The sequence below is a fragment of the Nicotiana tomentosiformis genome, chromosome 12 (genome assembly GCF_000390325.3).
Source record: "Nicotiana tomentosiformis chromosome 12, ASM39032v3, whole genome shotgun sequence".
NCBI classification, from domain to species: domain Eukaryota; kingdom Viridiplantae; phylum Streptophyta; class Magnoliopsida; order Solanales; family Solanaceae; genus Nicotiana; species Nicotiana tomentosiformis.
In genome coordinates this window covers 129,327,366-129,343,411 of record NC_090823.1, presented here as the reverse complement: position 1 = coordinate 129,343,411, position 16,046 = coordinate 129,327,366, and the positions used below count along the sequence as shown (strand labels likewise).

The 16,046-nt window shown below is 38.5% G+C and overlaps 1 protein-coding gene across 1 annotated transcript; it reads left to right on the top strand.

Moving 5' to 3' along the window:
* Window positions 1-5,161: 5,161 nt before the first annotated feature.
* LOC104094867 (uncharacterized protein At4g13230) lies at window positions 5,162-6,257 on the top strand. The gene is made up of 3 exons (XM_009600885.4): window positions 5,162-5,381; window positions 5,510-5,629; window positions 6,031-6,257. Exons 1-3 carry the CDS (start codon window positions 5,262-5,264, stop codon window positions 6,148-6,150), a joined length of 360 nt encoding a protein of 119 aa, XP_009599180.1. The 5' UTR covers window positions 5,162-5,261; the 3' UTR covers window positions 6,151-6,257.
* The last annotated feature ends 9,789 nt before the right edge of the window (window positions 6,258-16,046 follow it).

The window sequence follows — 16,046 nt, the reverse complement described above, 5'->3', positions numbered from 1 at the left end:
AAATTTCCGTTTTTTAATCTAATACTATTTTTTATTACATGAACGGGAGGGAGAAATTCATTAATTTACTCAACTGAAAAATAGACCATTATCAATAAGATTTAACAACAATGGAAACATAATTTTATTTGATACATCTTACAACATAAACAAGTACATACACTTATTACAAATATATTACGAAACCCAGTTACTACGTGTATCCTTGATAGTTGGGCACATTAGAAGAACTCCCACCAGGAGCTGGATTACCACTGCCACCCAAACCAGCCGAAGGACATTTTCGACGGCCATGTCCTGTTTGCGAGCATATACCACATTTTCGCGCATAAATAGTGTCACTAACATCCATTTGGTTCCGTATACGCATTCTCTTTTGCACATGTATTCGACGTAAAAACTCCTTGTTACATACCATTTTAAATGGTTCCGGCAGGCAATAATGCTCAGCACCCACAGGCTGCAACTGCCCACTATAGGTGTTTAAGTATGCAGTAATACTATATTGTTTATCAACGTAGTTGGTTGGCCCTAAACCAACATGTTGAAAGCATCTGATAGCATGTGAGTACGGCATGTGGTAGATGGACCATTTACCACAAAAGCATAACCTTGTAGATTCATTTATGGTATGTACATTATTCCCCCAGCTTTGATGGATAGCGGTGCGAACTTCAAAAATATTTCTGTCCTGATCATACTGTAAAAATGAATGTCAATGTGCTAGCCGCCTGTATTTCTCAAATCTCTCCATCGGTAGTGGCATAAATTCAGCATCCCTTTCAATCAATGATGTTGCAGCTGTAGCCCTTTCAACAAACCTCTCCGCCATTTGTTTGAACGACATGCGCACCATGGCAGTGACAGACAATCCTCTTGCCGACTTCAATAATCCGTTGAAAGACTCTGACACATTTGTAGTCAGAATTCCCAATCTTCTTCCACCATCTGCATGCAAAGTCCACTTGTCAAGCTTATGTCGCATCAACCAACGATAGGCTCTCTCGTCTTCCTGCCTGATAGATTCCATGTGCCTACGGAATTTATGCTCTTGGTGGTCTGTTGCTGCCATCCACATCAAATCATGCAGATCCTTGTTGGGATGTGCCTTCTGGAAATTGGCCTTCAGGTGCCTCACACAGTAACGGTGGTAGGCATAAGGTTCTTTCCATGCAGGAAAATTCTTTACAGAACTTAAGATACTACCATGCTGATCAGATATTAGACAAATACCGGAACACTGTTTGACAACGTGATCTTTCAAATGGTTCAAAAACAGCGCCCACGTATCTTGGCTTTCATTGGCACAAATAGCAAATCTAGAGGAAATATTTGTCTATTAGCATCTACTGCAACGGCGATCAACAGTTTGATATCATACTTTCCATAGACATGAGTGCCGTCTATGGATATTACCGGCCGGCAATGCGAAAAACCATCAATTGCTGGTTTAAATGCCCAGAACACGTAATTGAATATATATTCTGGTCTTCCCGGACTCCGCTCAAGCTTTCATTCAACAACTGTCCCGGGGTTAAAGTATTGCAGTACGGCCATGTACCTGGGTAGAGCTTCAAATAACTTATTCCAGTTACCATAAACAATTTCAAACGCATGTTTCCTAGTGGACTGATGTAATGCACTCTTTGATTTTATACCTTATAGACGTTTCAAGGTGTGAAATAAGGACAAGAAAAATCAAGTCAATATCCAAGTTGTAGTGATTCCCATTGAATGTGTCCATTTTACATCTGTGGGTGGGAATATTTTTACCCACTTTTCACAGACTTGTGTTCTTCTTGCTCGCACGCAACATCCAATGACAACCTATAAACCATCTGCGGCAAACAACCTTGTATACATCCGGACTTGACTCCCATACCGTCATCTCATGACACTCTTTTACGCTGTACATTTTCGCCGCCCTGCTTAGGCCCGCTTTATCATAAAAAAGCATGCCCTTTTCTAGCACCGTTGGTCTAGAATCATCCCATATTGCTGTCTGAATTTCATCAAAATCCCTTGTGAGAGCATCCACATCCGGCATACTTGGAAAATGATCAAGGTAGGGAATCTTCCTTGAATGAAACGGCACTTGGGACTCGTACACTCTTGGTCTAACGGGGGGTGGAGCATACTCCCTCGTCAAATAAGGTCCTTCATTCTCTTCTTCCTCATCACCATCCTCACAAGGGAAGGGTGTGTCGTCTTTGGAATCATCGGCATTGTTGTCATAATCACTGTTCTCTTCCTCACTCTGTGCATCTGTCAGATCCCGATTTAATATGTCGTCTTCGGGCAATTGAGTCAGGACAGGTAGTTCAACTTGCTCGTTTTCACTACACAAACAACAAAATAATAAGCTACTCAAATTAATAAATACTTTCCATATAGTTGTATCACTTCACTTACAAGTCGTAATGTGTTGACATTCCTTGATGGATATTATCCTGTTGGTGATGACTCCCAGATGGACCACCATGATCCAACATACCAGAACTACGCATATTCCAATTGGGCGTGGGTTCATAACTTGTAAAAGTTATATCTTGCCGGTACCCCCTGTGAAATATATGAGTGTTAATATAAATTCAATACAATAAAAATATACATCGTAATACTAAGGAAAATTGAAGTTTACCACTCGTCTTGTGGATTATATAAAGCAGGAGAGAAATTATTTCCTCGCTCCTCTTTCGTCCGTGGTGATAAGTTTAAATAAGGCCAAACTCTTTCAGCCGGAACCTGTCCAGCAAAAACTGCTTCAGAATAACCACCTGACGACTGAGGGTTATCCCTACTATGCTCAACCTCATTATTGCGAACGTCTTCGACCTTGACATACATTTCCAACATTTTTATCACAAGAAATTTCCGGTATTCATCTGGAGTCCTCAAAAAATCCCTCAAATTTTCATCATCATTGATGTTAAACTCAGCGTAACAAGCAACCCCTTGCGGAATGACGGAATACTGATATCATCCGGTTACTTTAAGGTTCACCGAACGTTTTCTCACACTCATTTTTTTACATAACAACGATATCAATATATCGTACGCCATTGTAAGTGGCAACTTAACATGACACTGTGGAGATAAACTATAACTCATAGTGTTATTCGCCACCACAACCTCAACCCTCCCCCCCCCCCCCCAAATATAATGAAACCCTTACTTTTCGCTCTTCAGACATTATGAAAAAATGCTTGAGAATTTAACAAGAAGAAAAATTTTAACAGGAGTTACGAATATTTTTGAATGGATTTTTGTAAAATCCTAACGCCTTTAAATAAGGCAATGCCTAGCTCGATGGGGCTGAATTGTTTTAGGTATAGCGTTCTTTTAAAAGGCGTTATACTCATTTGAATTATTATTACTGTCAGTTAAATGCAGGAGACTTATTGGTGGGCCCACAAAACAGGTATAACGCTCTTTAAAAAAGCGCTTTACATATAACGCCTTTAATAACAGCGTTATAGATGTATATCGGTTTTTTAAAGAGAGCTATACATTAACGTCCAAAATGTCCGTTAATGTATAGCTCTCTTTAAAAGAGCGTTATACATAGATAAGTCATTCTTTTTTTTTTTACACTTATTTCCGTCTTACGTGGCAAAAAGAACCACATTTAGGTTCTGGACTCCTTAAATGCAAAGCAGTGACGCATAAATTTGGACAGTACTGTTCTGTATATTGATCATTAAAGAGTGCGCTAAAATAGGCCATGCAGCTAGCCACTTTTTGGACCAAGTTTTAAACAAAAAGTAGTCACTTTTGATGCGAAAACACCACTACAAAGATTTCGAACTGAAACAAGTGAAAAGTCCGGAACACTGTCCTAATATTTGAAATCTATTATAGTGTCATGGATCTCAAACTTTTTTTTAAAAAAAGGTAAAATTCCATGAGATTGTTTTGGATCTCATCGAGGATACTGTCATGGAGTTTTACCTTTTTTTTGTTCGGAATCCAAAAAAATATCCTGAATTCCAAAATTTGGCTGTTTTTTCAATAATTTTGAATCTGTGGCAACAAGTCCGTAAAATGGCTATTTTTGAACTTTCAAAGTCATAACACTATGAAAAAATGACATTGTATAGCTGCTGTAAAAAAAATATATAAAATTTATATATTGTTTTGTATATATACACATTGTATGTTATATACAAATATTATACAAATTTTATACATTTTATCGGCTATCGTATGTAAATAATTTCTGACGTGGGGTAAAAGTGATAATACCCCGATCACTATGGTTGGGTGAACAAATCATTTTTGGGCCTTGTCCAGCTTGGGCTTTAGGTCAAGCAGAATCCATCTGGAGATTTTGGAAAAAGACATTTAAGGAAAAGTGTTTTTGGGGTAAGCGCGCAGATAGCCATTCTCAGCGATATTATTTAGCGATTAGCCAATATTTGTTTTGTCCTGAAATTTTAAACTAAAAATTTTAACTTTAAGACAATTAGGACATTTTTGTACTGAAAAATTGAACTGAAAAACTAAATTTCAGGACGCACTGACTAATTCCTAAATAGCAGCATTTTAAAATAGCTATGTGGTGTCATTTTTTCCAAAGAAAGTGTTTGAATGTTTACCACATTTTATTTTAAAAGGTTTCTTCAAGGGGCTTAAATGTCAAATACATTTTCTGAGAAGCTGCTCTAAGCAACCAAAAACTTCCCCAAGCTTGAAAATGTTTTCTAAGTAATTCTGTTGTCCTTTAAAAACATCTTTTTGTCAAGAACTACTTGTGTTAGAATATTACTGTTTTTGTAGGAAAATTTTAAAAAAGATTTTATTAGATCGGATTTTTTTAATTACAAAGCCAGTGTTATAATTGGTACCCGTTACGTTGCAAATTAAAACTAGTAGTCACATCTCCATATTATAAAATATCTATAGCCTAAGTAGGAAGAAAGAAATTAATTTTTCAGGTGATATTGGAACGGAGAAACGATTTTCACAAAAAAAAAAAAGAAAGGGAATGTTACAATTATCAAAAATATAAATAAAATAAATCTTGTATCTTCAAATAAAAGGTTAGCTGACAGTTATGAACCATAGAAAATTTCTCTCCATTTTCGCAACAAAAACCTCAAAAAGAGACAGGTGGTTACCTATTTTGCCTCCACCTTCAAGTTTATGCAAGTACTAGCGCAATAACATAGGAAATAAAAACCAAAAAGAAACTTCATCTTCAATCTTTGGCCTGAGCAAAAAAATTAAGAATTACCAAATCAAGAAGAAAAAGAAAAAAAATGGCTCATTTGAAAGTTGTATCCACTATGTCCAATTGTATTTCGACTAGATTAATAACTGTGACTGGAAATGTATGGATTTATAGAGACTTTGTTAGTGCCACAAGACCTTCTGAAAAAGTGAGTTTTACAATATTTATTTCAGTTTTTTAGACTCTCATTTTTCTTCTTAAATATTGATCACATCTATGTATAAATATTATGTGAACATTTTCTTGTTTCCTTTTAATTTGAAAAATTAAATGAAGATTGATAAAGAGACTTGCCAAAAGATAATAGAAGCAGCAGAGGCAGTGAAAGAAGGGGCTAAAGAAGTGAAGAGTGTGGGTGAATTTGTTAAAGAGACAGTTTCTTCTAGTGCTGGAAATGTAAGTCTTTTCAACTATTTAACTTACCTGCGTTGGGTATTTATACCAAGTCAATCGGTTTATGAGCACAGAGACGGAGTAAAAATTTAGAACTTATCGATTCGAAATTCTAGTCCCTTGAATTTACTGGATTCTAAATTTATATATACTCAATGGATTGCTCAAAAATATATGATTTGGACTTTCGACAAAAATTACTGAATTAGACCGAACATGTGACCCGTATTCTAGTTTCGTCCTTTGCATGACATGTGTTCATAAATAAATTATGAAAATGATTCAACGTGTATGAAATTATCACTGGTCAAAGAAGGACTCAATAGAGGGTAATTTTTTTTATTTACCCGTTATTATGGAGAATAAGTTATGGTTATTGCATTAATGTTATGTTGATTAATTAGGTAATCTCGGAGATGGCAAAGAAGACACTAGAAAAGGCAACGGAACAAGAAGAGAAAGGTACATGGGATAAAGTCAAGGACACTGCCAATGACATCAAGAAGAAAGTCGTTGGCAAATGAGTTTACTAATTAGCCTTAATTATATTGAGTTTTAAGTTTTATATACTATCAATGTTAGAATGTTATACTAAGTATAATTTAATTAATCATAACAGATTATTAATTTATTTTTTCGATTTATTCTATCAAGGTTGATATTAACATTTAATTATATGTTATTGTAGATCATTTTATAATTAATGTGATAGTATAAAACTTTTTTTTGGTAACTAATTAATTATTATTAATCACCGGTGAAAGAATACAAAACCACGGCATTGCTACAACTCAGCAAGCTGTCTAAATTCAAAAACTAAGTAGACACTTTCTCATAGTTCTAAGGGTAGTAGGCACACCTCCTAGAGAGGGTTTCCATACTTGCCCACAAGGTAGGGGATTTCTCATATATACTAACATTTCGAGGACTGATTCTATACTACTAGAATGGGCGAAGTTGTAGTATTCTTCTGATATCAGCTGTTGCTCTGAGGTTGCACATATAGGCAATGTCCTTAGCTATGGCCTTCATTGTTCTGCTCCACTTTTCAAAGATCCGCTAAATTCTTTAAAGCCAAATAGCATGGATACATTCAGCATAGCACATTTTAAAGATGTGAGTTGCCTGAGATCTCCCCTTAGCATTCTTGATAGCCTCACTAAGTGTTGTTCCCAGTTTGGTGCTACATATGCTTGGACTTTCAGCCATTGTAGCATTATGTTCCATAGGTTTCTTGCAAACAGGCATTCCACAAAAAGATGATCTCTCGTTTCTAAGTGGTCCTGGCATAGGACACATTCAAGTTCAATGTGCATACCCCATCTGAGAAGCCAGTATTGGTAAGTAGTCTTACCTGGAAATGTAGCCACATGGTAAAAATGGCTTTAGGCCTGGCATCATTCTTGTACATAAAGCTCTTCCAGGGAACTCTGTTTTGAGTGTCAAGTAATTAAAGATACAATTGCCTTATCATACTTCTCCCGATCTTCACAGTAATATGATTCAGCTGCACAATCTCATTTGCTTCAAATATCTTCCTTAGCATCCAGCTTGATTGTTTTGGTATGGCTATCTGCTCTATTGTTTGTCCCTTTATATAAAACATGTGAACTCATTTAATCCACATTGTATCTTGTTTATGTGTGAGGTCCCAATAGTTTTTAGCCACTGTAGCTTTGTTCTACAAAACCAAGTTAGTGAGATTAATCCCTCCACTATATTTGGGTGTACACATCTTAGTAATAGTATTAGTACCCGACCAAATGTAGCTTCTACAATATGCTTCAATTGCCTTCATTACCTTAGCATGAATGTAACAATCCGACTGGTCGTTTTGAGTGTATTAACCCCAATCCCCTATTTACTGTTTTCTTTGTATCTGTTTCTGCTTATGTGACTTGCCGGGAGGTCTTGCTTTTGATTTCGGAGTGTTTTAGGATATTTAGTCCCTAAAACGGAAGCTTAAGTCTTAGGATTTTGACCGTAGTTAGAAGTGTATAAAGACGACTCCAGAATGGAGTTTCATCGGTTCTGTTAGCTCCGTTGGGTAATTTTGGACTTAGTAGCGTGTACGGACTGTGAATTTGAGGTCTGTAGCTAATTTAGGCTTGAAATATCGAAAGTCGAATTTTGGGAAGTTTGACCGGGGGGTTGACTTTTTGATATCGGGGTGTAACGACCCGGCCGATCATTTTGAGAATTTAAGTCCCATTCGGCGGCATAAGACCCTGAGCAGCTTCGTATTATGTGTATTGACTTGTGTGCGTGACTGAATTCAGTTACCGGATGATTCGGAGTGATTTGGGACACTTAGTCCCTAAAACGAAAGCTCAAGTCTTAGAATTTTGACCGTAGTCAGAACTGTGTGAAGACGACTCCGGAATAGAGTTTTATCGGTTCCGTTAGCTCCGTTGGGTGATTTTGGACTTAGGAGCGTGTACGTATTGTATTTTGGAGGTCCGTAGCTTATTTAGGCTTGAATTGGAGAAAATCGAATTTTGGAGTTTTGGACCGGTAGTGGAATTTTTGATATCGGAGTCGGAATCCGATTCCGAAAGTTGGATTAGGTCTGAAATATTGAATATGACTTGTGTGCAAAATTAGGGGTCAATCGGACGTGGTTTGATAGATTTCGGCATCAGTTGTGAATTTGAAGTTTCAAGTTCATTAAGTTTGAATTGGAGGGTGATTCATGATTTTAGCATTGTTTGATGTGGTTTGAGGGATCGACTAAGTTCGTATGGTGTTTTAGGATTTGGTTGGTATGTTAGTCGAGGTTCCGGGGGCCTCGAGTGAGTTTTAGATGGTTAACGGATCAAATTCGGACATAGAAGAAATCTGAAGTTTTTGCCTTCTGGTGCAATCGCACCTGCGGAACTTGGCTCGCAGGTGTGACCACACAGAAGCGCAATGGACATCGCAGGTGCGCAAGGTCCGCAGAAGCGGAAGGGATTTCCGCAGGCGCGCATGCGCAGGTGCGGAGGCAGAGGGGGTAAGTGATTTGCACAGAATCGCTCATTTTGTTTGCACAAGCGCACGCGCAGGTGCGAGCCCAGGCTCCGCAGGTGCGGAAATGCCTGGGCAGTGTTCAAAACCAAAGGGCTTCGTAATTTTTGTCATTTTGGATTTTGCAAACTCGGTTTAGGGCGATGTTTTAGAGCATTTTTGAGGGATTTTCAGAGGAAGCTTTGGGGTAATGATTCCTAACTTGTTTTTGGTTGTATTCCATTATATAGTTATTTATCTTTTCTTATCCGATGAGGGTTTTTAAGTGGTCTCCTTACTTTAGAGCTAATGTAGAATCATCAATAGTTCCAGTCTGGATTTCTCTACAAGTTGATCGTTGAGGATCGAATGAACATTCAACCGCGTCATCACGGCAGCGATAGATGTCCAACCTTTAGATCTCCTCCCTTTTTAGTAACAAAATAAACCAAAAGTAGGACCAAACTGAGAGTTAGTAGCATAAACAAAGATGGATTTGTGAATGAGAAACCATTTAATTTCGGATTTTTAGGGTTGAAATTGGGAAAAATTGGAAGAACTTATTCAATAAAGATTTCGAGTTTTGAAAGGGGATTTGTGGTCGAATTTGAGTAATTCTTATATGGTTGAACTCGTGAGTGAATGGGTGTTCGTATTTTGTGATTTTTACCTAATTCCGAGATGTGGGACCGAGTCGACTTTTAGGATGGATTTTGGAATGTTTACTAAAATCTTGATTTCATTAATTTGATTAGCCTAATATAGTTATATTTATGATATGTAATTGTTTTGGCTAGATTTGGGCCATTCGGAGTAGGATATTCGTGGGAAAAGCATTGTGACCGATTGATTGAGCTTGGTTCGAGGTAAGTATCTTGCCTAACCTTGTGTGGGGGATTTTCCCTTAGGATTTGAGTCTTCTATGTTGATTGTAGTCCATGTACGCGAGGTGACGAGTACATGTTCGAACTTATTTGTGGAAAGTTAGTCATTTTAGGGTTCTTAGGTCCTTATATTTACTGAGTATGAAGTTGTTCTTGATATGATTAAGTTCCTATTTACTAGTTTCACCTCTACATGCTTTAATTAGAATTAGTTTCTTTCAAGATTCACTCTTATTGCCTATTTGACTCTTATTTGACTTAACTGAAGATTTACCTCCTCTATTGTCATGCTATCTTTTCATACTGCTTATCTTTATTTGGAATTATTATTATCTTATCCTACAATTTGTTCAGTCTTAATTGAGGTTATGATTATTTTTCCGGTGCTTATCCTTAATTGAATTGTTGAATATCCTTCGAAATTCCTCAACCTTAAAATAAGTTTTAGATATCTTAGTCGACTTGTTTTATTTGGAAATTATTTGACTCATGTTAGATTTCATGTTGTTGAAATGTATATTGTGGGATCGTTGCTACATCCTTTACTGTGGTTATTCCTTGTGAATTGGTTCTATCGTTTCTTTGTGAGTTAAAGTTCTTGAGTTGATTTACTTGTCGTACTTTGTATTATTGTCATTGTTGTTGTTGTACTTGTTGTGGCGATGCACGAGGTTTCTGCCGTGTGGTTGTTGTTATTATGATGCACGAGGTTTCTGTCGTGCGGTTGTTATTATTATGATGCGCGAGATTTCTGCCGTGCGGTTGTTATCATGGGGTTGCACAAGGTTTCTGTCGTGCTATTGTTACTATTGATATTTGCACATGCGGCGTGATAAGGCGGGATATATATATATATATATATATATATATATATATATATGGGTTGCGCATATGGAAAGACAAGGAGGAAATATTATTATGCACGTGTGGCGAGACAAAGCAGACATTTATGTTACTATTGCACGTGTGGCGAGACAAGGTGGGCTGTGTCAGTGATTGATTTGTGGCCTGGGGCATTTTTGTTGTTGATATTTGTGAAGGGGTATATGTACCTGTGTGAGCTTTATCTTGTGAAAGCTGTGAGAAAATATTCTACGTATTGTCTGTTCTTTTTCCTTATGCTTATTTGCTGATATGGACTATGGTAGGACACTTGCACAAGTATACATGTAGTTAAGCACTCTTATCGGATAAGAGGTGTTCTTGATATTGTTGAGCATAGATGCTCACCCTTGTTTACTTGCCTTCTATGTGAGAATGGCTCTATTGGCACGTGAGTCTTCAGTGCGGTTATGAGGTGTTATGAGGGCACAAGATGCCAAGTGTTAGAGTTCAGGTATTGAGACCCGTGAGTTATGAATTGTCCGAGGTTTGGTACCTCGTGGAGTTGTTGACTAAAACTTGATGTAAAAGCGGTTGTAGTTGCTGAGTTATTACTGGTCCTTGTTGTATTTGTGATTCCGGATTTAGGTTGTGTTCCATTCATTTTTCTGTGTCATTTTCATGATATTTCGCTGACACTTGTTGTTTCCTTCCTTATTTCCATCACTGTACTATGAGCCATATTGCATAGTCTTTATGTAGACATCATACTTCTGTTGCTCATATACTTGTACCTGTTTAGTTTATTAGACCAGTGGGTGTCTTGACTGTTCCTCGTCACTACTCCACCGAGGTTAATCTTGACACTTACTGGGCACCATTGTGGTGTGCTCATACTACTCTTTTGCACATTTTTGTGCCGATCTAGGTATTTGTTCGTTAGTTAGCTGTGCGGACTGTTGCTGCGGAGACTCAAGATAAACCTGTCGATGCGTTCGCAGGCTTCGGAGTCACCTTCAAGTTTTAATTTTGCATTGTTTATTCCTATTTCTGGACAGTTGTATTTGGAGGCTTTCTAGCAAAAAAAACTGTGTAGAGCTTATGACTTGTACTACCGTTTTTGGGAATTGTAAGAGATTCTATTTAAATAATGTTGTTGTTTCAATTATTGTTAGGCTTACCTAGTCCCTAAGACTAGATGCCATCACGATAACCGAAGGGAGGGGAAATTGGATCGTGACACGGGGTTGGATTCCGATTCTGGAAGTTAGAATAGATCCTTAATGTTGCATATGACTTGTGTGCAAAATTTGAGGTCAATCGGACATGGTTTGGTAGATTTTGGCGTCGTTTATGGAATTTAAAAGTTTAGAAGTTTTTTAGGCTTGAATCCGGGTGTAATTGGTGTTTTGATGTTATTTTGAGTGATTCGAAGGCCCGACTAAGTTCGCATGATGTTTTGGGATGTGTTGGTATGTTTGGTTAAGGTCCCGGGGGCCTCGGGTGAGTTTCGAGTGGTTAACGGATCATTTTTGGACTTGGCTTGATAGCTGAAGTTCTCGTTTCAGCAGGATCTGGTTTCCTTGTACGTGATCGCAGGGATTCATTCGCAATCGCGTAAGCTTATTTGGGGCAGAGGTGAGTTTGTTCTATGCGATCGCAGATTTAGGAACGCGATCGCGTATGTGTGCAAAGATGTGTTTCACGAACGCGTGGCCGAGGTCGCATTCGCGTAGAAGGATTTGGGCAAGAGGGGAGGTGTGGCCAATGCTCTATGCGATCGCGTGAGGCAGGATGCGATCCCGTAGGTATGAGAGGCAGTGGTCCGCGATCGCGAGGGTGATTCCGCGATCACGTAGGGTAAAAATGTGGGGCAGCATAGTTGCGCTTCACGATCACGAGGAATGTTCCGCGATCGCGATGAAGGATATCTGGGCAGGTAATATTAATTTCAAAAATGAGGGTTTGAACCCATTTTGCATATTTTGAGCTAGAAAACACGAAATTGGGCGATTCTTGAAGGGATTTTCATGAAGTTGATTGGGGTAAGTGATTCTTATTTGGTTTTGGTTAAATCCCATGATTTCATCTTTAATTTTATCATCTAATTTGTGATTTGGGGTGAGAAATTGGGGAAAAAGAGTGAGACCTCTTGAGTTGGGATTTTGAGATTTTGAATGGGATTTTGTTATCGGATTTGAGTAAATTTGGCATGGTTAGTCTCGTGAGTGAATGAGCTTTCGATTTTTGTGACTTTTGTCAGATTTCGAGACGTGGATCCCAGAAGCCGGGTTCGGGCCAATTTCGGATTTTTGGCTATAATTTAGTACTTTTCTTGTAGAATTTATCCCTTTAACCTATATTGATTGTATTGTTCTACTTGCTAGATTCGGGACGTTTGAAGACCGATTTGAGAGGCAAAGGCATTTCGGAGTAGAGATTTGCTCGATTTGAGGTAAGTAACAGTCTTAAATCTAGGTTTGAGGGTATGAAACCCCGAGAATTTGTATAATGTGAATATTTGGAAGTGATGCACATGCTAGGTGACGGGTGTGCGAGCGTGCACCGTAAGGGATCGTGACTTGGTCCGTCCCGTGAGTCTGTAAAGTCGAATAGCCGTTGTTATTACTTGTTTTCTGTGTCTTTGAGTAATTGACTGCCTTTCATGTTAGAAACTATGCTTAGGCCATATGATATCACTGTTGGGACCCGCATCGGTCGTATACTTGTTGAATTGACTGCTAATTATTGTCTCGTACTCAGTCACAGTCTTACTTGTGTGTTATATCTCTGTTTCCTCTCATTTCTTGTTGATACTTGTTGTATTTTCTGTTTGGGCTGGTTATTATGATATTTTGTGAGCCCGAGGGACTGGAGAGGTTAGTGACTGAGATAGAGCTTGAGTGCCGAGCTGCGAGCTGTGAGATATATGGATCGGGTTGCACGCCGCAACAAGCCTTCGTACTATATATATAAAAAATATATTGGATTGGGTTGCACGCTGCAATAAGATTGGATCGATTTGCACGCCGCAACAATATTGGATCGGGTTACATGTCGCAACAATATTGGATCGGGCTGCGCGCCACAGTAATATAGCGCTTGGGCTGAAGGAACCCCTCCGGAGTCTGTACACCCCCAGTGAGCGCAGGTACCTATCGAGAGTGTGTATTGAGGGCTGAGAGTCGAGGGTATGAGCTGTTGAGATGAGTTGAGTGACTGTTGCCTTGAGAGGCTGTACTTACTTTTATTTATTGTTGCACTTAGTTGATATATGTTGTTATGGTGAAATTTCTGGAAGATTCATATCTGTTTTACTTAAGCTCGAACTGATTTGACTTACACCACTGGATTGGAAAGCATGTTCACTCTTTATTGAAAACTTTTGAAATGAACTGTATTTTTATAGCTCGTCACTGCTTCTCAGTTCCTTATTTAATTCTGTTACTTGCTGAGTTGGTTGTACTCATGCTACACCCTACACTTCATGTGCAGATCCAGATGTGTACGGTTCTGGCGGTCGCTGAGTTCATGCGCGAGCTGACTATCGGAGACTTACGAGGTAACTGCCAGTGTCTGCAGTCCTCGTTTCTCCTTTCTTATTATCTTTTCTCTCTTGTATTGGCATTTGGCATAGACTGTAGTAGACTATATTTTCTAGATTGGTTGTTAGATCCTCGTGACTTAGTGACACCTCGATGTCGGGCTATTTTTTTGCACATATATTTTAATTAGGTTTTACCCCCATTTTATGAAAAACTCTGGTTATTTTAAATATCTTAATTTATTTTCTGTTAAATTTTGAAAGTGTTTTGAAAAGGTCGGCTTGTCTAGTACCACGATAGACGCCGTCACGACGGGTTAGATTTTGGGTCGTGACAAGAAACGAGGAAGAATTGGGCCCAGTATGCTTGAATGCCAAACATCACAGCTTTTACTAACTGAATCCTCCCAGTATAGGATAGTTTTCTTGAAGTCCAATTAGATATTCTAGCAACCATCTTATCAATGAGTGGTTGTCACTGTAGTAGGGATAGCTTCTTAGTAGAGAGGGGTATTCCCAAGTACTTAAAGGGAAGTTCCCCTTGGCCAAATCCGAGCTTGTGCAAGATCTATTCTCTTTATCTTTGGACCATACCTCCAAAGTAAACTGAGTTTTTATCCATATTTTCCTGAAGACCAAGGTAGTAGAAAACTCAGAGAAACACTGCTGGATAAGAGTAACAGATGGAAGATCACCTCTAGCAAAGCGAAGTAGATCATCAGCAAAACTTAGGTGAGTGATTCCTAGTTTAGCACATCTAGGGTGGTACTTGAACTCCTTGTTCTCCTTTAAAGCATTTAGGTTTCTACTTAGGTATTCTATAGTTATGGCAAACAAAAAAGGAGACATTGGGTCACCTTGTCGAAGCCCCTTAGCAGCATCAAATGGGGCATATGGTTCACCATTGATGAGTAAAGAATAATTTATAATTTAAACACACTCTATAACCCATTTGGTGAACTTCTCAGGGAAGCCTAAACCCTCCTTAACTTGCTTAAGATAAATCCACTCCACTGAGTCATAAGCTTTCTTCAAGTCTATCCTGAACATATACCTCGGTGAGATATGTTTTCTAATATATGCTTTCACAAGTTCATGTGCAAGAATAACATTATCAATAATTTTTCTACCTGGGATGAAACCAGTCTGTGCATCACAAATGATAGAAGCAATGACTTTTTGGATTCTTGTAGCCAAGATCTTAGAGATTATCTTATAAAGGATAGTACAACATGCAATTAGGTTGAATTCTCTCACTATATCAGGGCTAGCTATCTTAGGGACAAGTGTAATGGTTGTGCAATTAATGACCCTACACATTTTACCAGTATAGAAGAATTCTTTTACTGCTGTGCATACATCATCCATGATTATTTGCCAAGCTTTCCATAACTAGTGAGCATTTGCTACTTAGCACACATTTGCTATTATAACATTCCCTAAGTCTTTATTGAGGTTAAGTATTTACTACTTAAGTTTTCCATATCTAGTGAGGTACATTACGTAGGTAAGAATCCACTCCACCTCCGATCTTTCAAGCATTTGACCTAACTCGATTCTTAGCTGCATCATACATGTCCTTAATCGCCATAATGTAAGGAACCGACACACCTTTTGCCTCCAGGCATCTCCAGAGAATTTCTCTAGGAACCTTGTCATATGCTTTCTCTAGGTCAATAAACACCATGTGCAGATCCTTCTTCCTCTCTCCGTATAGTTTCACCAACCTTCTAACAAGGTGTATAGCTTTTGTAGTCGAACGACCCGACATGAATCCGAACTGGTTGTCGGATACAGATACCGTCATCCTCACCCTCGCTTCAACCACCCTCTCCTACACTTTTATGGTATGACTCAGTAATTTGATACCCCTATAATTGTTACAACTCTAGATATCACCTTTGTTCTTATACAATGAAACCACCATACTCCACCTCCACTCTTCCGGCATCCTTTTCCCCTTAAAAATAATATTAAACAACCTAGTCAACCACTCCAAACCTGCTCTCCCCACACACTTCCAAAATTTCACCGGAATCTTATCTTGACCAGTCGCTATGCCCTTACTCATCTTACACATAGCTCCCACGACCTTCTCAACCTCGATACGCATGCAGTACCCAAAGTCATGGTGACTTTTGGAATGCTCCAATTCGCCTAGCACAATATCCCGATCCCCTTCTTC